At 38.8% G+C, this 23,824-nt stretch overlaps 1 protein-coding gene across 3 annotated transcripts in view; it reads left to right on the top strand.

Annotated features, from left to right (window-relative positions):
• Window positions 1-2,967: 2,967 nt before the first annotated feature.
• tnrc6c1 (trinucleotide repeat containing adaptor 6C1) overlaps window positions 2,968-23,824 on the top strand; it is a 51,414-nt gene continuing 30,557 nt past the window's right edge. For all 3 annotated transcript variants that reach the window (XM_065276101.2, XM_065276093.2, XM_065276085.2), the window contains exons 1-3: window positions 2,968-3,576; window positions 11,278-11,380; window positions 12,105-12,126. In XM_065276101.2, the coding sequence (XP_065132173.1) occupies window positions 11,318-11,380; window positions 12,105-12,126 (85 nt within the window). In that variant the 5' untranslated portion in view covers window positions 2,968-3,576; window positions 11,278-11,317. The remainder of the gene's footprint in view (window positions 3,577-11,277; window positions 11,381-12,104; window positions 12,127-23,824) is intronic.

Here is a 23,824-nt window from a genome sequence, read left to right as displayed (position 1 = left end):
AAACCTTTTTAAATATTCACTGTATGTCACAGGATAAGCAGCTCTATTTATATAAACATATAATCTATATTGAGTATATAACCTACAATGAACTGTATGTGGAAGTGTTACAGTGCTATTTTCATGTCAAATGAAAGCAGGTGCATCTTATCTCAGCTTTTGCTCAGAGAATAAAGCTGTGATTGCCTACATGGGCTTCTTATCAAAACTATTACAGCAGCTCATTCACAGGTTTCTAATGAAAGTGAAAGAGGCTGCTTGTAGTTAATTGCTCATTTGAATCTATAAAGGCAGCCATTTATGCTTGTGTTCTGTAAATCTGATTAACCTCTCTGCACTGCGCAGAAATGCCATGGAGACCACAATGGTCTAATGCTTGGTTAACAAATGCGTATGTGTGTGCTTGTGTAAACATCATGATGTGAAATGTATAAAGTATTATGTGTTAAAAAGTTTTTCAGAGTAAACGGAGTAAACTTTGTGAATGATGGTCATTCTGCATATGCTGAATGACTTTCTGTTGGCCGGGTTATAATGAATGACTTGTCATCACTGTTTTGTATCATTTATGTGGATTCATTGGACATGATTTAACAATAGGCTTGCTTGGATGTGACAGTTGTGTCGAAGACAAATACCAATTTCAACATCAGTATTGTGATTTGTGATGCTGCCTGTGATGTCTGGTCCTGCTTCATCTCTTGCCCTTATCCATTACAATGGTCTCAAGGGAAATTAATCCAGCCCGGAGAGGCCCGACCCATAACCGTGGCCTGCAACCCACGAGGCATGCATACATGTCATTGATCTGTAAATCATCACATGCTCCCAATGCATGCACATAGTATTGTTGTAAGTTTCTCCCAAAAGGCAAAAGTTGATATAATTTTTTGCCTGGGTTGCCCCTCTATGATGTTGCTCTTGTGCAGAAGATGTGACGCTGTGAATAATGGAGCAGAATTATCACGACAAGCGAGATTAATTGCCACGAGCCGTGATTAGGTCCCCCTGCTAAGCTGATCCTTTATGCCTCTACACATACTTCATCATTAAATGCACTCCATAATCACGTTTTTCTTCTGTCGCCACGTTACATATCTCAGCCATAATCCATATGCAGATGACATTAGGGCGGATTGTTATTTAATTGGCCCCTTGAAGGTCTGTCAGCACGTCTTTATCGGCGAGCCCTTGTCTTTTAACTACCTAAAGCGACTCAGCCATCCCCTCGTATTCATTTGGCCAACAGAAGCAGTCTGGGTGTCATTGGCGAATGAATGTTAATGAAAGTGAGAGAGAGAGAGAGACGAGGCTTTAGTGAGATCTGGTTTTGGCTCATTGCTCAGCGAATGTTTGGCCAGCTCTCTGATCATATTTGTCTTCCTCATCCCATGCTGAGATAAAGCTGTAAGCAGGACTGTGGTGAGTGGGGATCCCAGATGAAATTGAAATTGCCCCCTGGTTTTGCTGTAACAGTAGCTCATCATTGACCAAACTTGCATGCCCACACTCTAAAAAAACAAACGGTGCTATATAGCACCAAAACTGTTGCTTTGGATCGTAATCCTAGAAGAACCGTTTTTAGTGCCATATAGCACCGGTGAAGCACCAGTGAAGCACCTGTGTAGAACCATATAGGGGCCATATAGCACCACTATAGCACCACATATGGTTCTACAAAGCACTTTTATGGTTCTAAACAGGTGCTTCACTGGTGCTTCACCGGTGCTATATGGCACTAAAAACGGTTCTTCTATGATTACGATCCAAAGCAACAGTTTTGGTGCTATATAGCACCGTTTGTTTTTTTAGAGTGCAGATCATCTTTATTACAGACATTTCAGGATCACACGGGACAAGGGATTGCCTCTGGAAAGTCATGCATGGTAATACAGGGTGTTGTGTCGCGGACTGTAAAGTTGCATTAAATATGGAAATGATCTGTAAAGTAATATTTTTGAATTCATCATCATTTCTAGTAAATATATTACAAAATACTAAGTGGTGTGGATGAACATATAAGTACCCCAAATTTAATAGTGGGTTCCTTATTTATTTTCATTGCAGTGTAAACTGTGTTGCTGTAACTTAAATGGTTTAGCAAGTGGGTTTGACTCTCAGGGAACACAAAGCATCAGCCACATGCATAAAAAATGCAAATGTAATTTGGACATTGTATTTTATATGTAACAATGATTAAATTGCAAATAACCCTACATTAAAAATACTATATAGTTTTTACAATAGTAAGGTTCAAAACCACTAAACTGTTGTATATTATATTAGTATTTACTATAGTCATGTTAAAAAAATACTGTGGTATTTATACATTTTACTAGTATACTTTATTATTTTTCATGTGGGTGTAGAGCACACTGTATCATATATTATTTTTGTTTGTGGTATGGTTATATATGTGTATTCAATCTGTTTTGTTTGCATAGCTCCCATTCTCTTCTCTTTTTTATTTGATTTGTCAGCAATAACTGAATAAGTTGTAATCGGATTGAATGCTTGTATGTGCATATGGCTTTTAATATTTTTAACTATTAGGTTTCATGTAATTAAGAGATGACTTTCAGACTGATTCTTGTGGTTTGTTGAAATTATGCCACCTGCTGGTGAAAGTGAGTGTGTAAATAAAACGGCAACTTTGAAGTAAAACAGATGCACGCTTTTCTAAAGGAATGCAGTGGTCTTTAAATGTCATTGTTTTAAATGTGTTTGTTTCAAAGTGTTGCTGACGAACCTTGATTAAGGCCTTATCAAACGCAAGCCAGAACGGGTGGCTGGATGCATACGGTAATGAATGTGCGTGTTGCTGGGGGAGGGAAGTAATTCTTCGGCCCTCGTTGTCATGGCAACGAAAAAAAGGTGGAGCGTTTTTAACAGAGGGGTTGGATTGTTTGTTAGTTGAGGTCACGTGACATGCCGCTGGGGTACGGGGGCACTTCCTGTTTTACTCTACTGAGACTTGAGCTGCTGTTGTCAGTTTCAACAAAATGGCTGCTGGAGCGCCGCGAACGAAAATCCAGTGAACGCTTCGTGTCAGCGCAATATCATTTTAAATGGATGTATTGGAATTCCCATACCATCTATCCATCTGGAGCACTTGCTCGTGGACTCGTTTACATGCGTGTTAGCGAACTAAAAGCATGCTGAAAATTTTCCCTTTACGCACTTTATACAGTATATATGTGACTTTCTTGATGTGAAAACGTCATTCATAGAAGCTCAAACTGCCCGTGTGCGCGCGTGTGTGTGTGGCTGCTTTGAAAAATCGCCGAAATGTTACAAATCATCAACGTTAAGCTTTCTAGCTGATGAGCAAAACGTCCTTTTCACTGTTTGCACTGGCATTTTTAGAGATATTTTTGGCCTCCGGATAAATTCTTGCATATTGAGAGGTGAATTCCTCAACTGGAAAGTCAGGCTCGCCATTGCAGCTTTACTGCAAGAGTGACTGCGACTGAATACATCTGAACTGTATCAGTACGGGTATCGACAACATCCACCATGCAGCTCATGCATCCGATTTGAACAGCAGACTGCATTGGTTTCGTGTGCGAAATAAAGGTAAGAAGTGACATTTTGAAACGGTTGGATATTTGGGTTTAATTTTAGCATGCATTGTCTTTATATGTTGGTCTTTTGTGCTGTTTTGTTTCTGACGGTCTGTGACATTGAGAGGGTGCACAGACTGAGGAAAATAACTAAACCCTAACGTTTGGCAGACGACCGTTTATGCGTCGGTGTTTTTATGTTGTTGTTTTTGTCACGTTTATTCTGTTTTGATGGCTAGAAATAGCTTTCGTGTGCAAATGTTTACCCCCCCCCCCCCCAAATAAGAACATTGCCCTTATTTTCCAAACAGGCGCAAGTTTTGTGTATTTTAAGATTTCGGTGAGCAGGTTGAATGTTTATGACAACGTGAGCGATATGCAGTCTGTAGACTTCTGGATTTAAAGACCTGACGCTTGAAAGACGTGTTCTGTATTTTAAGGGAGTCCCGTCATGTCCTTTGCATCTAGGAAGGCGCGTAAGATGCTTACAATGTTTTCTACTCTGTGCGATTTGAGACCCATTCCTAGTGTTTAATTCGGTGGTTGAAATTAATCAGATTGGTACTGTGCCACATCCTGCCTCGATATCGACTCGAGCCTTAGCTTCTTTCTTATCATGGGCAATTGCAGAAACAAAGTAGGCGATATAGAGAAAACTCGGATCATTAACTCTCTCCTTAAGCTCGCGAGTTTTTATTTGGAAGAAATCAGTTACGTGCAACTATTGCTTGATAAAATCTGATATAACTACTGTATAATTATAGGTTTAATTAATTAATTAATATTCTAATAATAGTTAATAATTAGTTAGCATATCTAATTTAAACAGTGCAATAATTTTTCTCTCATTAGGTAACAATCGCATTTTTAATTGCAGTTTAATATCAAGTTGCCACAGTTAGTTATAATGCAACAATAACTGTAGTAGCTGCTATATTATTAAAGCTTTTAGGCTATGCAGGATATTGGTAACCCGCTTACTTCTTGGGAAGGCACCAGTGTCAGACGTCCTCTGCCCGTAACTGTTCATGTGGTGCAGTTGCTAATTTGGCAGGGAGAGCTTTTGCATCCCTCACTGGGTCAGGGGCCCCTGTGCAAGACCTTTGAAAGGGCAGTGTGTTCTCTAGAAGTGAAAAAGAGGCCACTTAATGCTCAGATTACCATAAAACTTAGGTCACATTGCCCCTCTCAGCTCGTTCTGATGTATCCTTACCAACATAAGCTGTGGCTGGGGATTTGCACCACGTGGTTTTATATTTAGATGTATGTAGCTGTTGGTTATTGGATTGGACTGATTCTGAAGTGTGATCCTTTATGAAACTTGACCTCAGTTCCTGTGTAGTAACCATAGTTAAATTTGGCGAGACCACAGAGACCACAAAAAAGTGGATGTATTCTAATTATATTAGAACTATTAACTATGAGATTTTTTTGAAGAATAGTCAAGTAAACATTTGGAAAGACAAAAATGAAGTAGATTGCCGGACATCACAAATTTATTTATTACGATTCTACAAATTGTATTCCATAATATCATAAGTTAGTTAATAATTCTTCTTCAGTGTAAGGATTATAGACAGCTGTTGGTTGTAGTCTATATAATGAGACTAATCTATTATACACATTTGGTTTTGACTGTCTTTAATAGATTGTTCAGTGCACACAAACAATGTTGCTCTGATATTGAATGAGTCTCATGGTTCATCAATAACACACATCATTTTATTTATTTGGACACAAGAAACTAACAACTTTCACTTCACTTCATTTAGATTAATGTTAATCTTTAAATGTCTGTGTCAACAAGCTCTGTGTCCCTCTGACCCTCATTAAACTGGTTTATCATGATAGATAATCATAATAGGGCCGGTTGTCCTCCTCAGGAATAAGATTAGGTTTTTATTTACTCATAGAAAGCTGTAATGAACTCTTTGTGTTTTGATTGTGTATGTATTGATTTTGAGTTTGCATTCCTCTCCTGTTAGATTTAAGAAGATTTTTAGCCCTCGAATTGCGTTTTTGGCATAAGGTTTACATTCTTTTAGAGTTTGTTGTAAACTGTGGTCCAAAGGGCCCAAGATTCCCATACTGCAATGACACACTAAAGCCGTTCTCTGAATTCATTAACCTTTTTGAAAAAGCCATGATTTATTCTTGGATTGCCACATTTAACCTGCTTATTTGCATGCAAAACGACAGCTCTAAGTTGATGTAAAGGAGAATGGGTCTTACTTACGGAGTATAGTTTAAAACTTGATATACTGTTTAGGTTTAAAGCGGAAGTCCACCCTAAAACTACATTATGCTCCAACACTATATTTCATGCCATATATGTAGTTGATTGTGCTGCCATCAAATGTACTAACTCCATATAAAAAATTAAAGCTTTTAACTGCTACAGTAACGGTGATTTGACGCGTCATCAAATCACCGGAAGAAAAATGCACGACTACATTAATTCTGAATGTTCTAAATGAAGGCGGGTCTTGAGGCGAGATGATTGACAGTAGATGATAACGTTTTTGATTGACAGCTGCACAGGAGCTAACGTTAGCTTGCTTTGCTCGTGTTTATAATAACAACAACATGATAATAACTTTCTACGTAGTATGTTTACCGTAGTTACACAAAACAAGCAACAACTAAGCCAAATTATGTTTTAGATATTTTAACAATTTTACATTACCTGAGTCCGCGGAAAAACTGGGCTGAAAACAGTACTCAAAATCTTCCTGACGAAAGTGCTGGCTGCATATTCAAAGTAGTGTAGTGGTGGGTCAGCTGAGGGTCGCGTTGATGTCAACAATAAAAACTCCCGGTGGCCTGAATTTGTTGTCCTTACATCCACATACTGCACAGGTTCTAGTCATCTTTTATCGAGGGCTTTGGTGATTTCCCCCTCAGAGACGGTTAAAGCGGAGTTACTCTTTGGATGGGTTCGTCTGCCGGCTAACTTCAAGTTGACTTGAGTTGATTTGAGAGCTAGTTGAGCGGTAAAAGAAGTTATTAGGCTTGTTCAACTTCATGTGGCGTTGCAAGAATCGACAGCGGGATGACGTCATCCAGCTGTCGGTTCCTGCGGCGCCGCATGAAGTCAAACAAACCTGACGACTGCATCGAACAGTGGTTAGTGGGTGGAGCTAATGAATCAGTTTCGCGCAGTGCATTCTGGTTAATTGTGTCCATTAAAGACCGTTACGAAAATTCCGCTTCAACACACTATCAATCTAATAATCGAAATCGTGCAAATTTATTTATTTTTCCTCATGTATAATGCAAAGTGGACATAAATTACCCGTGATAAACAGGCTAAAATGTCTAGATTGGACTTCCCCTTTAAAGGTTCAGTAGCCATAAAGGTATACTGTATATTTGATGAGCTAATCTTGCTGCTTGCTCTTGTTCAAACAAAGCATACAACGTATATCAATCTGGTATATTTAAACACAATGTTGTGTGCCAGATTGATAAAAGCCATCCATCTTGATGCCTGAAAGTTGCATTGTTGATTGTGGACAGGGGCTTGCCACACTTGTGTGATGTTTCTGATTCTTAAGGTGTGAACGGATTGTTGTTTCAGATTTCAGTAGATTTCCTTTTATCTATGTTTAGCCCAAGACCACAAGAACGAAAGGCCAAGTGCTGTTTTTAGGGTTTATTGTAATTCTGCTGAAGTTCAAGCTCACGCTTTTTCCCATTGATGCATCACTAATAACCTTCGTACTGATCACTCTCAATTTAGCCCACGTTACACGAGTTTCCTCTTATGCTAAGTCCATTAGTCTGCTGAACTGTTGGATATTTTGCATTTTATTGAGACAAATGTGCAATTGCCAAAAGACCTGCGTGATTTGAGTATAATGACAGGGGTCTTTATGGAAGGCATTCGTGTGATCTATTAGGGCAATAAATTGTGAGTAGAGCTTGTGAAAGTGCTTTCATTAGTGACTTTGCAGGGAGATGAAAGTCATTGGGACCGCTGTGACAGCCGAGTCAATCCACCAAAGCTATTTTTAGAGGCTGTTTGCCCGCTGCTAGCTAACAATATGAAAAATCACCTTTCACTCTTTTCATTGTCATTCAGCCTGGCAGAAAGTTTTCTTCGGTTTGGATTACAAAGATGCCTGCACACATGCGGTCTGGAATTCACGCCTCACTGTTTCTCGCACAGTTTATATTCGCCCTCGGAAATGAAGTCAGACTTGAAAGTTTTTTTTAACAGCGTGTTTTGTCTGCGCTAGCTGTTGTGTGCGGCTGCTTGTCTAGAGGAGATTTTTGTTATCCAGCGGTTTACTGGCATGTCAGCTCAAATGGCTCGGAAGTATGGGTTCCTAAAGCACGATTGTGTCGGATGGAGGGGCTGCAGATTTCTTCCTCTGTGTGCTGCTGTTGCTAGCCAGCGGATTCCCGAGGGCTCGCAGCGCTCTTGTTTGTCTTGCAGCTCTGACATTTTTTGGCTTTGTGCCCAGAGAGCATCTAGCCCCCCTTCCACTCTACCTCCACAGTCTCTTCAGCTTGCTTCGTTTTGTCCCACCTCCTCCACCCACCACTGTTTCCTACTGTACGTCACACTGGCTGTTATTTGGATGGCATTGCATACAAACAAAGATTAAACCTGTAAAGAAAGCGGTTATGTTGTGGGTTGTGCATCTGACACTTTCCTCTATTTGTCAAAGGTATAGATCTCCTGTTTGTGTTAGTTATTGGTAGGTTTCAGAGTAGTCTTGTGTGGGATAATATATTTTTGTTCGTTGTGTACATGCTTTTGTTAGTTGACAGGACCATATCTACTTGGGTGGAATGAAAATAAAAATGTATGATATTGTGATATTTTAATTTGCGAAATGGTATCAGTATTTTCAAGCCAGAAATCAATACATTTATTGAAAGTCCAGTTCACTTAAATAATAAACATTTTCAATATGTCACAGATTTTAGTATCTATACACTAAACACAAAAAATTACAATATTATTGTATTGTCACCCAGATGTAAAATATGATATAGTGAGGTTTCCGTCACTGACTTGGATACTAGTGGTTCATGATGTATTTGTTTATCTAGCTGTTTCCCACTGAAAGTTAAAAAGTTTATTAAACAAGGCAGAATGGAATGAACAAAGGTTAAAGTTAATGTTTTTATTCCTAAACAACTGACCATCTAAGTAAGTACACCTTTTTAAAATATAATTTTTTCAGTGTTCTTTTTTCATTAAAATAAACCTAAAAATACTACAAAACTATTCACTGATGGCTTTTTAATTTAAACTGGACAATGTTGAATTATTTTTTAGCAAGGCCTGGTTTAAATTAGCGATTCTGGTTCAAATTAGAGATTCTGGTTTATTTTAGCTTTAGGCATGGCATGTATTATGTAATAAATGAGTTGGTGGGATAAGTTCATCTATTTTAGTTTTTTTTTTGGCATTTTACCCAACACATAAGGATGGCGTGGCTTTTTCAAATGTATTTATTTCTGTGGTCCAATCTTAGTATTATATTATATAAACCAGACTTAATTTTAATCTTTAAAAAAAGTAGCTAATGTTATCACTTTGTCAAGAATTATCATGTTTTATTTTCAAAAATAATACTTTTGTAAAGTAAACATTGGTTGTATTGTAATGTCTTATTCTTAAATATAATGCATTTGTGCTCTTTCCTTCTGTGTATAATTAATTCCTTTGCTGAATTTGGCCTTATTTTATGGGTAATGTGTAAGCAGTAAGGCACAAGAGACGGTGCTGTATCGTGAATAAGTCACGGCTTAAGGGCATTGTTAGGCACAATGCGAATACTGATAGTACAAATGCGAAAACATATGTATTAATGCAGGTAATAAAATCACTGCTGGAAAAAAATAGTCCCTGAACGACTGTGACTGTGGACAGAAACAGAAAGTTTCACATATGTCTACATTGCTATGGGTGCTGTGCAGTGATTCCCAGAATAGTTGGGCTTAATTGTTAAAGGAATATTCCATTTTCTTAAAAGAAAAATCCAGATAATTTACTCACCACCATGTAATCCAAAATGTTGATGTCTTTCTTTGTTCAGTCGAGAAGAAATTATGTTTTTTGAGGAAAACATTGCAGGATTTTTCTCATTTTAATGGACTTTAATAGAGCCCAACATTTAATACTTAACTCAACACTTAACAGTTTTTTTTCAACGGAGTTTCAAAGGACTATAAATGATCCCAAACCAGGCATAAGGGTCTTATCTAGCAAAACGAGTGTCATTTTTGACAATAAAAATAACAAATATACACTTTTAAAGCACAACTTCTCGTCTAAATCCGGTCCAGCGCGACCTAACGTAAATGCGTAGTGACGTAGGGAGGTCACATGTTACATATATAAAACGCACATTTGCGGACCATTGTAAACAATAAACTGACACAAAGACATTCATTAGTATCAGTTGACATACAACAACGTAGGAACAGTCCTCGTTCTCAACACTTGTAAACACTGTGGCGGAGTTTCGCATTCGTCCTCTTGACGTCATGACGTATTGCGTCGGGTCACGCTGACGCATCACGACCAGATTTAAATGAGAAGTTGTGATTTAAAAGTGTATATTTGTTATTTTTATTGTCAAAAGTGACAATCGTTTTGCTAGATAAGACTCTTATGCCTCGTTTGGGATCATTTAGAGTCCTTTGAAACTCCGTTGAAAAAAACTGTTAAGTGTTGAGTTAAGTATTAAGTGTTGGGCTCTATTAAAGTCCATTTAAATGAGAAAAATCCTGCAATGTTTTCCTCAAAAAACATTTTTTCTTCTTGATTGAACAAAGAAAGACATCAACATTTTGGATGACATGGCGGTGAGTAAATTATCTGGATTTTTCTTTTAAGAAAATGGAATATTCCTTTAATAAAGCACTGCTATTGGTCAGAATCAGGACTGGAACTAACACTATAGACTATCAAATGAGTGTTCTGCAGTCACATTAAATCATAATCTTCAAATATCTGATAAATTGTATGACCTTTGAAAAAATATCATCTTCATATTTCAATTAAATAAATAAACAAATAATACATTAATTCATAATCTGAGAGCATTGGTTTATAAATGCATTGCACTTTGCTATTTCATTTCTATGACATTAATGCGTTTAAAGGCGGAGTCCATGATGTTTGAAAGCCAGTGTTGATATTTGAAATCGCCTAAACAAACACGCCCCTACCCCAATAGAATCTGGACCTTCTGTTGATAGACCCGCCCCACACATACGCAACCCGGCATTTGATTTGATTTGATTGGCTATAAGTGTGTTTTGGTAGTCGGCCCGTCTCCTTTTCCAAACCGTTTTTCAAACATCGTGGACTCCGCCTTTAACTATATGAATATTAAAACTTATCAAGCAAATATGAGTGGACGAGTTTTCTATTAATGACAGACACTTTTTGAAACTACAGACTAATAGAGAAGAACTTAAAGTCATCCCTTTGTTTGGATGCAGTTAAATACCAGATGTCCTATAAAATGCATTAATCCTTAAAATTAGTGTACGTATGACATTTTGTTGTTTTATTGTTTTTGTATAATGCCTTGGTATGTAATGCTTTGTCTTATTGGGTAAAGCTGTAATAGATGAGAAATGTTACATATGCCTTGGCTCGGAGATACTTAGTCATTTGGCTGTGTTTAGCTGTATTTGATTCATACAGGGACCAAGATTACTGACAGCTTATGCTCTTTTATAGCCTTGGGACAAAACAGGAGACAGAAGAGGAGAACCATTTGATGGAAGAAAAGAAAAAGAAAAAGCAAGACGAAAAGAAAAAGAAGGAAGCTGCTCAGAAAAAGGTTAGCATTTTTTTTTTTCTCCGACCCACAAGCATCCACTTTGAATGTTTTGCTTGCGTCCTTATAAAAGCTGCTTAACAGACACCTCACTGGGTCTGTCGTAAGCCTCTGAGATCTTTACAGGCTCGTAACTGCGAATGTCAAACTGAAATGGCCTTTATAACGTCCAGCCAAGATCTGTGTAAACGCAGCGTGTATAGGATAGATGTCTATCTGTAGCAGCTTTTATAGTCAGTTGTCATTAAAATTAACAATCAATTATCTGGTCAATCATTAAGTTTAATACAGACGATGTGGAGTTGAAATAGTATATTAGACAGTCTATAAGTCTAATATATAGTGTGTTCTGCTGTATATCTCAGTGGTAAAGCATTGCATAAGTAGTACAAAAGGGCATGGGTTCGAACGCATACTGATATAAAAAAACGTATACCTTGTTATGCACTGTAAGTCACATAAATATAAAATGTAAATTTAATAAATAAATAATTAACAAAATTAATATGTTGCTCACTCACATCTTAAACACTACCTGCATAAGTTGAACTGGGCATGCTATTTTTAAGCATACATCATATACGATTTTATTTATTTATTACGATTTTCAATTCATTGTCAATATAAAGTTAACTTTTGTAAGAAACTTTTCAGGACAGCAAAATATCCATTGTTAAAAAACTTTTTCTATGTTTATCTCCATTTTAATTTTGTTTTTCTTTTGCAGGCTGCTGAACAGAAAACCAAAGGTCGGTTATGATTCCCTTTCCATTATTTATTTCTTAAAGGTTTCATGCATGCAAAAATGTTTACAGACAGTGTGCCAAAGCTTGTTGCATGTACTGTTGTGAACTGTATATATATACTTAAATTAAGGGAGCAAACATATCAGTAAAGGTGAGGAGTCTGTCAACTTTGACTTGTCTAAGCCAAGCTATTACTTGAATCAGTATTTATGGCCACAGAAGTCAGTCAATAGACAGAATGATCTGGTTTACTCTCCAGTGCAGATAACTGCACTTACTGTGTGACTGTGTATTCATCTTAGTTCAGCACAGTGTGTGTCACTGCAGGGGTGGGTGACATAATACCATTTGCTATAGTGCCAGTTTCAGCACGTTGGATCAGTACCATTATTTGTGTGGAGTGAATGAATGACTGGCACAAAAAACATATAAAGGCAACAGTTGGGAGTGATGGACCGACCATCTTTGGTGACCCCTGACGGATTTAGAAGTTTGTGTTGTGTTCCAAATGAACATTTGCCAAATGCGAGTACAACTTAACTTTAGGGACTCATTAGGGCTGTTTACACTTGGTATTAAGATGTGTTTTCATCGATCGGATCACAAGTGGACGAGAGAGACACATTACGTTTACACCTGGTATTTAAATCCGTCTCTTTTGTCCACTTTCGACCGCTTCTGTCCTGAATACTGTGAGGGGGTGGTCTGTGAGATGGTGGGCGAGTCTCTCTGCTGTCATTCAAACGCGAGCGGGAGTAATTATGAGTTTATATGGACGCAAACTAATATTATGTCAGACTCCACTGCTTGTTTAGCAAGTAAACATGCTGCACAGTGTTTTGTACGTGTATATGTTAGAGCTTTCTCTGAATTGTCAGCGCAATTGAAAAAATAGGATCGCGCAACTTCCACACGCTTTCAAAACGAAACTACGGAGATCAGACGCTTTAGTTTTATCAATGAAAGGCTAAAAATAGCACTGTTTACCGTGTGTTCACGCCAGAAGTCAGAAAAGACGTAAAACTTGAGTTTAGTACCTCAGATTAGATAAATGGGCAGAAGGAAGGCCGTCGCGTGTGGCTGTTCGAACACATTCAACCACATGTGCATTTACGCTACAAAAGCAATCCGATCGAAAGGGTTTTCGACTACCTCTGACGAAAGTGGACGAGCTCAAAACTTTTTGAACACCGTTTACACTTCGCATTAACGTCGTCCACTTGTGATCCGATCGATGAAAACGCATGTTAATGCCAAGTGTAAACAGCCTCGATGTGTAGCAGCCTACCTTTCAAAAAAGTCAGCAACTCGTTGATTCAAGTTAATGTCAATTGCAGACTTAATGCTGTTTGTGTAAAACATGTATAACTAAATGCATCAGTCACTACTACTAAAAATAAAGGCAATTATAGTTTAGGCTTCATAAGAAATCATTTTATCAATAATTTGAAACATATAATTTGAAATGTATTTATGGTTGTTTTAATTCACCATTAGCAGTGGTGGCAAAAACTTATTTTGGACCTAGACTAACTTGGTGTCTAACATCATTGACTTTTAAAAAAAGCAAACCCAAGACAGAAAGATTATAAAGAGAGCAAGTAAGTTAACAACACAGTTAAGACACTGAGATCAGGGGGTGTGTGCTGACGTGGTTGGATCTGGACTCCTTGCTCACTGAGGAACGGGTTACGCCCTCTTCATTAAGATAGGCTGAGGTATGAGGCAGTAAACCTCAGACAGCAGAGTCTCTTTAAGAGCTGCAACAGAGCTGTCGTAGGGCAGATGGGAGAGGGCTTTATGTCATGTTAAGGATAGATGGTCGTAAATCTCATTAGAGCATCTGCTAATGCTGAAGCTCTCAAACACCAGACTCTGGAGGGAATGCTGACCTGCTTTGTGCGGAAATATTTTAGCTCTGAACTTATTCTTTTAGTGGCTTTAGACACAAGGGGAACTTCCCTTGTAGAATATTCTGGAAAACTGAGATGCAAAGCTCTCTCTTTGTCTCTCTATTGCACTTTCATCTTCTGAATTTGTATATCTTTGTACGAGTCAAACTGCAGGTTCTTTATTCTTTTTATTTAGATTCCCATTCTTATTCAGAGAGCGTTTTTATTTAGGCCACATCCACACAAAGTTGTCTCAAGAAATGTTTATGGTGTTAACAAATGGCAAAAACAATGGCTTAAGAGGTGTGCCATAGTGTGGCATCGCAACAAGTTACATTTCAGCTCTTTTACATAGGATTTATATACGGATTAACATTCACGACAAGAAATGTGTGCAAACTGGAATAATGCAGAGATCATGGAGCTCCTCACTCACTATCTGTGCTAAAACAGAGATCAATAGCCAGCTTCATAGAACAGCGTGTGTCATGTGCAAGTTCATGATCAGATCAGATACGCACGTGGTTTCTCCAGAAAGAAATAGCCGATGATAAGTAAACTTAAACATTTTTCTGTGGTTTTTTGTAGGGATGCTCCGATCAGGATTTTTGCAGGCCGATACCGATCACTGATTTGTTGATGGGTTATAAAAATGCTCGCACTGCGTAAAAATTATCTCTAACTGCAGCCTCATTCTAGAGTCATTTAATGCCGTTATCGGCCGATACCCATCTGTGGCCGATCAATCGGAGCATCCCTAATTTTCCGTTATGTCGAGTTCAGACTGCACATTTTTAGTCCCAATTTGACTCGCCGACAGGTTTTGAGAAATCTGCAACAAAGGCAAGAAATCACAGGCAAATCGGTGCTCGTTCACGCAAGTGACAATCACAAAGACGCGATCTGAGAGAATCGCAGACGAGTCACCAACACCCATGTGATATTTGGCATGCTAGATATTTAAACCTGTTGGCGATTCAAAATAATCCATGTGAAATGTGTTCTTACTGAAAATAACATCGGCGATGACCTACAGCCAATGAGAGAGCAACATACAGGGCATCTGGAAGTTCGGGGTGGAGTCTTTCCCCAACCATTTCCTACTTCTTAATCTTTTTTTTCTTTTACTTCTTTTCACTGCAAATGAGCACACATGCAATTCACGTGAGAACTCCGGTCTTGCACACGTGACCTTGCGTTGTTTCCCTGTCACTTCTTGCATGCTTTTGGTTGCGAGACATAGTTTGTGGACCGGGACAATGCTGCCGGCGATTCTTCCTATGGTAAAGTTATGCAGTGTGAAACCCCCTGTCGCCAATTCATTGGTTTTAGAGAAAAAGGGTAACATATACAGATTCGCTGTACACACGAAGACACAAGGGTGTCGGTTTCAGATTTATCCACTCTTGATCCGTCTCCGTGTGGACGGCCTCTTAGGTTCTGGTTTTTATTTTCTATCGTACATATTTTATTATTGTTCGTTTGTTATTTTATAATTGTTTATTACTAGTGCAGACTGATAACTGATTTACATTTCACTCCAAGTTGACCCTTATGTATAATTGGGTATGTGACGACAAACAAATTGAATTGAATTAATCTTGGTGTAGTGGAGCTATTGCAAAGTTTGCCTAAATTGGATGAAATCTGTTTTGGCTTTGGTTTATGTCTCTCTATCCTCTCCTGAATCATACCGGAAGATGCACTGCATCCACATCTTTTCCTTCCACGTTTAGCCTTTTAATCGAAAATTTTGTACTCAAAGGTTTATGTTGTGGATCTGCAAAGCCGTGTTTTCAGTCATTAGTAAGTCATTGCGTACAATTTGCATGGTAATAAAAAAATATTATTTAGGATTACATGTTGCATAATGATTTAGCAGGTCACCTTAACAGCCTGTGTATGGTAGGAGAAATGTTAAGGTCAACTCAAAGATGACTTCTGAGTTTGCAATACTGAGCTCTGGTATAGAGAGAGCAGCAGGGGACTGTAAGACTACCCAGCTTTCCTTTTCAAAAGAGGCCCAGGAGGCCCTACACAGGGCTACAAACACACACAGGGCAGTGCTTTTGCTAAACCGAGGGAGTGTTTCTCTGAAATGAGGGAAAAAGGGACGAACAGGGAAAAAATTTGATGGGAACAGACTGTAGGTCTCTGTAGAGGTGTTAATTGATGAAGGGAGCTATGGAGGTTTGTGAAAGGAAGATCGAGAACCTGCTCGAGTTTCCTGTTAGCGCGAATCTTTTGGTTTTGGCCGCAGAGAACCTCAAAGGCCTAAGAAGATTTTCCGACGACTGACAAAACAACCATCCCCCTCACCTCTCCTGTTCTCTCCAAGTCTCTTTCTGTTTCGCTTTCTTGCACCTTCTCTTAAAGGGAAAGTTCACCCAATGATGTCTAAGTCTGTTCAGTATGTCTGTCAGGTGCAGCTCTGGATGGGTCCATTACCCAGCATGTCTAAGAAGCTAGCATTAGGCTGAAAAGTTCACACGGGTTGTTTGTTAGTTAACACCTGTTCTGCTTTAAGGACGTCCCATTGCAGCACATTTCTAAGCTATATTTCAGAATTAGGACATTGTTAATTACTGCTAATGACTCAGGCTGGCTGTTCGTCCTTGAGATCCTTTGTTGGTAAAGACGAGTTTGGTCCCCAGAGGATCTCTACAGGATTTAGCTGTAGAGCAGAATACGGGATGCTACTGTGTCTGGAGACTTTACCTAGACAGCCAATCTGAGAGGGCAGACATGACCCACTGTGTGCATGCATGTGCGTGCAGAGGGCCGATTGAAAGATGATTCATGGCCTAGTGGAACATGTTTTTCATTATAGTTTTTTTTTTTTTTAAGGAGGCACTCAACTTGCCTTTAAGAATTTTAGTACCTTTTGAAGAACATTGTTGTTTCTTAGATAGTTTGACACAATTTAGAGAAGATGACTTAATTAAATGCTAACTTGAAAGGGTCATAAGCTATGACCCTGGTGTCTTTTTAATATCCCCTGGGCGAGCATTGTTTCTGGCACAAGAACCGGCACCAAATTGAAAGTCTTACTCTTACACCCACTGACACCTACGTCCGCATGTTTCTATATTTTGAAAATAGCATTCTTTTAGAGCAAGGTATTTATATTGGGTTTCAAAAGAAAACGCTTTGTAATGTTTTGTGAGTCATAACAGATTAGGTTTTTTCTCGTTAGTTAATTACACCAACACTTTGTGTAAGGTTTGGTAAATTGCTGCATCAGATGCCCTCCTTAACAGGAGTGAAAGAGAAGAGCTGGGTTTAGGATAGAAACAGAGTAGTATATTCTGACTGAGTAGAAGTTAGTTCCATTAATTTCATCCTGAACAGCAAAATCTAGATGAGCAATAAGCCCTGAAGTAAAGGCGAGGCAGTCCTTGAAATATTACATGATGGTGGGTGTAGCCATTAGAAGAGGTAATGAGGTTTGCTTTTCATGACTGAAAGAAACTTTTCTGTCACTTTGTTTGCTTTCAGTGACTTTCTATGCATTGGCTTTTAAATGCTTATTATGAAATCCAGGAAGACCGGCATAAGTTGAGCAGTTAGGGGTTGCCATATTAGCTGATGCAAACGCAGTAAATCTCTACAAAACATGTTATTTTAACCATAATACACGCACAAGAACTGAATGTGTATGTGGCGCACGTGCATCAATTATCCACACATCCATCCGGTAAAACCTTTCATAGAAACTGACAGTGAACAATAATGCAATAATTATTCAAAAACAACTAATACTATGCAGATAAAAATATGCTGATTTAGCTGGTTTATTTATTCTGCTACTATATATTGTTTCACAAATACGTTTACAGTATATACAACATAAACTGCTTATTAGTTAATGTTTATAATAGTTTGTGATGTATTTGCGCATACTTTTTTTTTTAATAAGCAAATTTCATAAGCTCGTGTCTTATCTACTGCATAATAATATTTCTATAAAACGAAAACAATACTGAATACATGTAATAGTAGTTTAATATGTTTATTATGGTTTGTTTAAATGCGTCAATCAGCGGGAGAGCGAGAGCCGAGGACGCTAAGTTACAGGCATGACTTCACGACAGCTTTGTTTTATATCAAGACTCAACAATGGCATGAAGAAAGAAGTGTGTTTTTGGATGTAAGGCGAAGAAAGCCAGCATTATGGAAACAATGGATATAGTTTGTTTATCCAGGGTAGCAGCAGAGTTTTGTGTGTGTGTTTGTTTAACGCTGGATTTCATTGAAAAGTCCCAATGGTGTCATGAGTTGCATGCGGTAAGTAAGACTTCTGTGCTACGTTGGAAATAGGCGCACAAGTGCATATTATATAAACAACACGAACATGTAGTGAATTATAAGTTATCCAGTCAGTGTTTTATAAGGTGTTGACTCGTGACTCGCTCCTTTCACCATTCGTAACTCATCCTTACAAATTTTTCCGTATGTTATCAGAAAGAAGTCGGTAAAGCTAATCTGTCTTTTCTAAATCTTCGGAGATATGAAGGATGTAATACTACTCTATAGGTACACCAGATTAACATCAGATATGCAGAAACAGTGTGTGTTATGGATGCTTTAAGAAACTTGAACAATTCTTGGCCTGTTCGTATAAGTGAGTCAGCACAGCCCTGCAGGATAATCAGAGTTTCTCTGAGAGAAGTAGCAGGACTCCCAGGAGTCTCCATTCATTTGCATAGAGAACCAAACATACTGTGGTTAAAGGGCTGTGCATTTAAGTCGCTAACTATTTCGTCCTACAAAACCTGATGCAAATGATGATTTAGGCTAATTTGCTTTTTCGTAACCAACGTCCAAAGAATTACACGTTCCAGTTTGAACAATGTACCATCACCTCCTACGCAATTAGGAAAACTTGCCTTCGTGCCATGTATTAGTTTTATTGAAATTAAAGCTTCTCTAAAATTATTCAACAAAAGGCGGTAAGTTCAGAACTGTGAATAACTTTTGCAATAATTAAAATTATATGTAATAAAGGCATCAACATAAAAGTCAGATAAGAAGCTGTGAACATTCCGAAGGTGAGATATGATGTTCAGATCATAACCATCACTCCCTGTCTAAAGAGCTATGGTTGGCTAAGCACTGTTGTGCTGTTGCGCAGCGATGCATTCTGCTTACATCGCACGTCATTAAGGAAATCAAATGTTTGTAGTGGCACTGAAAACATAAACTGAAGAGAATAAGAGATGCTGCTCACACGGTCAAATAGAGGCTTTGGTGGTTTTCTGATTTAAAGAAAGTGTTTATTTGTGATGCATGTGTTTGAATTGCAGGAGGTGGTGCATGGAAAGAGAGAAAAAGAGAAAGTGTGGGGAGAAGCGTTCCCTGACTGGGTCAGTATTTATAGCCTCCCTCAGGCTGTGCAGCCTACCGCCATCTTGTCTTTTTGCCTGCCTAGTGCGTGTATGCGTATTCACACTAACTCAATCACTCTTTAAAGCTCGTCCTTATCAGCGAGCCGCCCTTGTGTGTGTTATTTGAAATGTGGCTGTGTCTTTCTGGGTAATAGCCCCTCCATGGCAGTAATGGGAAAATGAAAGGATGGTGGGCAAAGGCGAGAACAGCTTATAATAGAGCTGTCTGTCTTCATAACGTTACCGTATGAATGTCATAGTTTGGTGGAACGCGGAGCAGGTTAAGACAACCAGTTGTGTACCGGTAATGCAAGTCAGGTCAGGTGAGCCGAGCTCTGGTATCATAGGCTACACCTACTCATCTCTACATTTAATGGTACAGCTCATCTCTCTCTCTCTCACACAAAATCAGCATCTGGACTAATTCCAACATGTGGTGTAAGACACTGCGGGTCGACATGTGGTTCCCCTGTTTGTAGCGGTTAGCGGTGTATCAGACCAGATTAGAAGCTTTGCCAATTGTTTTGGTCTAAAAGTGGCCAGACATAGCACACTTAGTGAGATCTTTATGACGCAGTGGTAAATAAGCGGATCTGGATGGCAATATACATTTACAAAATTTGTAAAGGTGTACAACATATTACAACCAGTCGGACATGCAGGGTTCCCACGAATCCTTGAAAGTTTGTGAATCTGGGGGAAAATATTCAAGGCCCTGGGAAGTTTTTTTTAAATCTACATACATGGATACAGGTCATTGAAAGTGCTTGAATCTATTTTATGGAAGACGTTGTCTGGATACAAAATCCATATTATTCCCTGTGTAGTGTACAGGGTTTCCCGCAGAAAATTTGTTAGTTAAGGTGGTAGGGTTGGACGGTGGGTGGTGCCGGGGGGCGTGACAATCAAAGGTGCGGGGCGTAAGCGTCATGATGAAAATAGTTTTATTAAAAACACTCAAATAAAACTTATTTTTGAATAAACTATGAAAGAAAATAAACACAAACTAGATTATTAATGAATTAAATGTTTCTAACAGATACCTCAAACGAAAATAGCTGCATGTTGAAGTGAAACTAAAGGGTTAATAAACACAAACTGAAGCAGATGTTGTAGAACATTTAGGCCGTGTGGCGCGCATGCCCGCTCACGGTGTGAAGCGTGTCCGCGCTATTCTCCGAGATGCACTTGATGGGCTTTTGTGCTGCGAAATTATTCTTTTTTGGACAACCTAGTTAAGGTGGTAGGGTTTCCCAGCTTAGGTGGGCCGCCCGAACTGCAAAGTGCTGCGTGAAACCCTGGTGTAGGATAATATCATAAAAATTCTAGACTTTTTAAGCACACTTGCTAAACTGTTTGCTTTAAATGCTTTGTCTTCTGTATGCAAATATTGATTCATACTAAAATGCTTTTTTGCATAGTTGTGTTTGACACATGAAAACATCTTGGGTTACGTATGTAACTGTTGTTCCCTGAGAAGGGAACGAGGCACTGCGTCTCCCTTGTCATACTTCCTGCGTCCATGTAACGCCGTCTATTTCAGATAGCGATATACTTCCTGGCTCCCGCGTCACCCTGTCTTTGTCGTAAAGCCTCACCATTGGTTGAATTTGATATACACATTCAGACGCACTTACCCCTGGAGGCGTCCCCAAAGTATCACCGCAGTGCTGTAACAATGTATCTTAAAAGGTAACACGATGTAACCGTGCTCTCACTCGAAATGTGTCCCCACTTCTAGTCCTTGAATTTGAGGGTATTGGACCTGGAAAGTCCTTGAAAGGTCCTTGAATTCAAAGTTAACTAAGGAACCTTTGATGGTTATCAACGGATGCCAATTAGTATATCTGGCTGATATATCCGTCCATAACTAATAAAAAAATGTTTGTAGAGCAGTGCTACAATCATGTTTTCATTTCCCTTTACTGCATCTTGGCGCATTTGCCTGAAAATATTAGTCAGTCCTATAAAGAAGTGTGTTTAATTGAGGGTGACTATGGTAAGGATTCCTTTCTGTTCTCCGCTCGTCCCATGAGGTGCGTCCCCAGTCGCTCCAGTTTTCATGTAGAGCACTCTTTTCATTTCTTCGCGAAAACCGCAGGCTTTAAATACAGCTGCATATTTAAATGCTGCTAATTAAGATCTCCAGACTTCTCTCATTCCTGCGAGGTTAAACATGGAAAACGTTGAGATTAGCATGAAAGGCGAGCGTTATGGTGATTTTAAAGCAGTGAGGTACAGCGATTCATGATCTGCTCGTTTTTGATTGACAGTTGGATCTCAAATCACTCTTTATCTGATGGCTTGGCTGTGTGGTATCGACCTCACCACAGGTTGGGTATTTTATTTTGCAAGCAAACCCTACATGCCACATAAAATATGGTGTCTAATTACTATTTTGGGCCCTCAATGTTGGAAACCTGCTTGCAGTGCAGTTGTCATGAAGAATTTTTCCTTTACCTGTGCTCAGTTTGTCTCTCTGTGTTTATTACATTTTGTCAGTCATATATGAGCCGGGCCGAGTTCTGTTTGTGTTGTGAGGAAGTGACAGATGCTCTGCTCTGATGGGAGGTGTGGAGATTATAATAACAAGTGCACGGTGTGTGTCCCCATAGCAACAACCGTAATTTGGGACCCAGGGCATCACAAGGTGTCTGTGTAAGTGTTACCCTGAGGAGATGTGCTCCAGAGGGTGTGTGCGCACATGGGGTGCCATGTATTCACCTCTGTAGATGGCTGCTAATGTGTGCCATTGGGCAATGTTGAATTATATCAACCTTTAAAGTTTCTGTGGGGTCTAATTCACATCTTCTCATCACTGTGCCTTTCTTTCCTCTTGTAGTGGAGGAAAATGGGGCCAAAAAGTGCTTTTGATCAAAATATACCCACTCAGCGTTTTTCTGTTTGAAGTTACAGTCCATCTCGGAAAGCCTGTCATTAGGACTTAGCAGCATGTGCAAGTGTATTTACAATGGGAGGTGCTTTCAGTGTGTTCTGTAATTAGGTTTAAGGTGTTTCCTCTGTACTTAGACTGAGCTTACGTCCTGTAATTTCAGTCTACTGGGACGTGTTACACCATTTCTTCCACCTGTAGCCCGTTTATCTGCCCGCTAAAGTCGAACAGTTAATTCAGGATATAATTTCTTAGCAGTCAATTACTTTCTTTGGAAAAAGCGAGTGCGTGAGATCTGTTGTATAATGTGAGATGGGAATATTCTGCAGGCCAATATAGAAAATTGGTTTGGTTTGTTTTTGATTAAATGCCTCTTAATTTGTTGAGCTGTTCAGCAATAACTTTAATATGTAATATAAGCAGATGTTTGTATTTTCGTAGGTCTTTTTAAATCCCTCTAGAACAGTGCTTGGGTTATATTTTTTGGTAAAATCATATTTAAGAATGAATGAAACTTTGCCTCCAACTCGAGTGGCTTTCAGTTGCACAATTTTATTCATTATTTCAGATTGGTGGCATATTACCACAGATTATTTGAACTGCTATAGCATTCTAGGTAGATGTTGTTGTTGTTACATGGATGAACCAGCTATTCATCACTAAAGTCATTCTTTATTTATATTTTTGTATTTATTTAAAGGAACACGCCCACATTTCGGAAATTTAGCTTATTCACCGTATCCCCCAGTTAGATAAGTCCATACATATCTTTCTCATCTCCGTGCGTGCTGTAACTCTGTCTGACGCAGCCCCCGCTAGCTTAGATTAGCACAAAGACTGGAAGTGAATGGCTCCAGCTAGCATACTTCTCCCAATAAGTGACAAAATAACGCGAACATTTTCCTAATTATGTGAAGTGATTTGCTCAAAGCACCCGAGAAGCCCCCGAGAAGCCCCCTGGTGAGGAGCAGAGAGTTCGGTCAGAGTTGTGCAAATCACTTCACCCAAGTAAGCAGTGCTTTGCCTTTGCAGAATATAGTTCCTAGTATGTATAATGTTAAAAGATGGCTATGTCTCATATGACCTTGTTATTTGTAGACGGTGTGACTATACAAATCACAACACATAAATAGAAAAATGTTCGTGTTATTTTGTCACTTATTGGGAGCAGTTTGCTAGCTGGAGCCATTCACTTCCAGTCTTTGTGCTAAGCTAAGCTAGCGAGACTGTGTCAGACAGAGTTACAGAACGCACGCAGATGAGAAATGTATGTATGGACTTATCTAACTCTGGGGGATACAGTGAATAATATAATAAATTTAAATATCCAAAATGTGGGCGTGTTCCTTTAAAAAGTTTTTTTTTATTTAAAAAGGCGTTGGTTATAGATACAAGATGAGTTGTTATATTAGTTGTACCTTTGACCAGAAAAGGTCAGTGATATTTATTTTTGTCTATTATTACACATATGGCTTTTATTTTGAAACTTTGTGTGATCTGTGTCCTATTATGTCTTGTATTTTCATTGC

Source organism: Paramisgurnus dabryanus, chromosome 3, assembly GCF_030506205.2.
Source record: "Paramisgurnus dabryanus chromosome 3, PD_genome_1.1, whole genome shotgun sequence".
Lineage (NCBI taxonomy): Eukaryota > Metazoa > Chordata > Actinopteri > Cypriniformes > Cobitidae > Paramisgurnus > Paramisgurnus dabryanus.
This window is presented reverse-complemented; position numbering and strand designations above follow the sequence as displayed.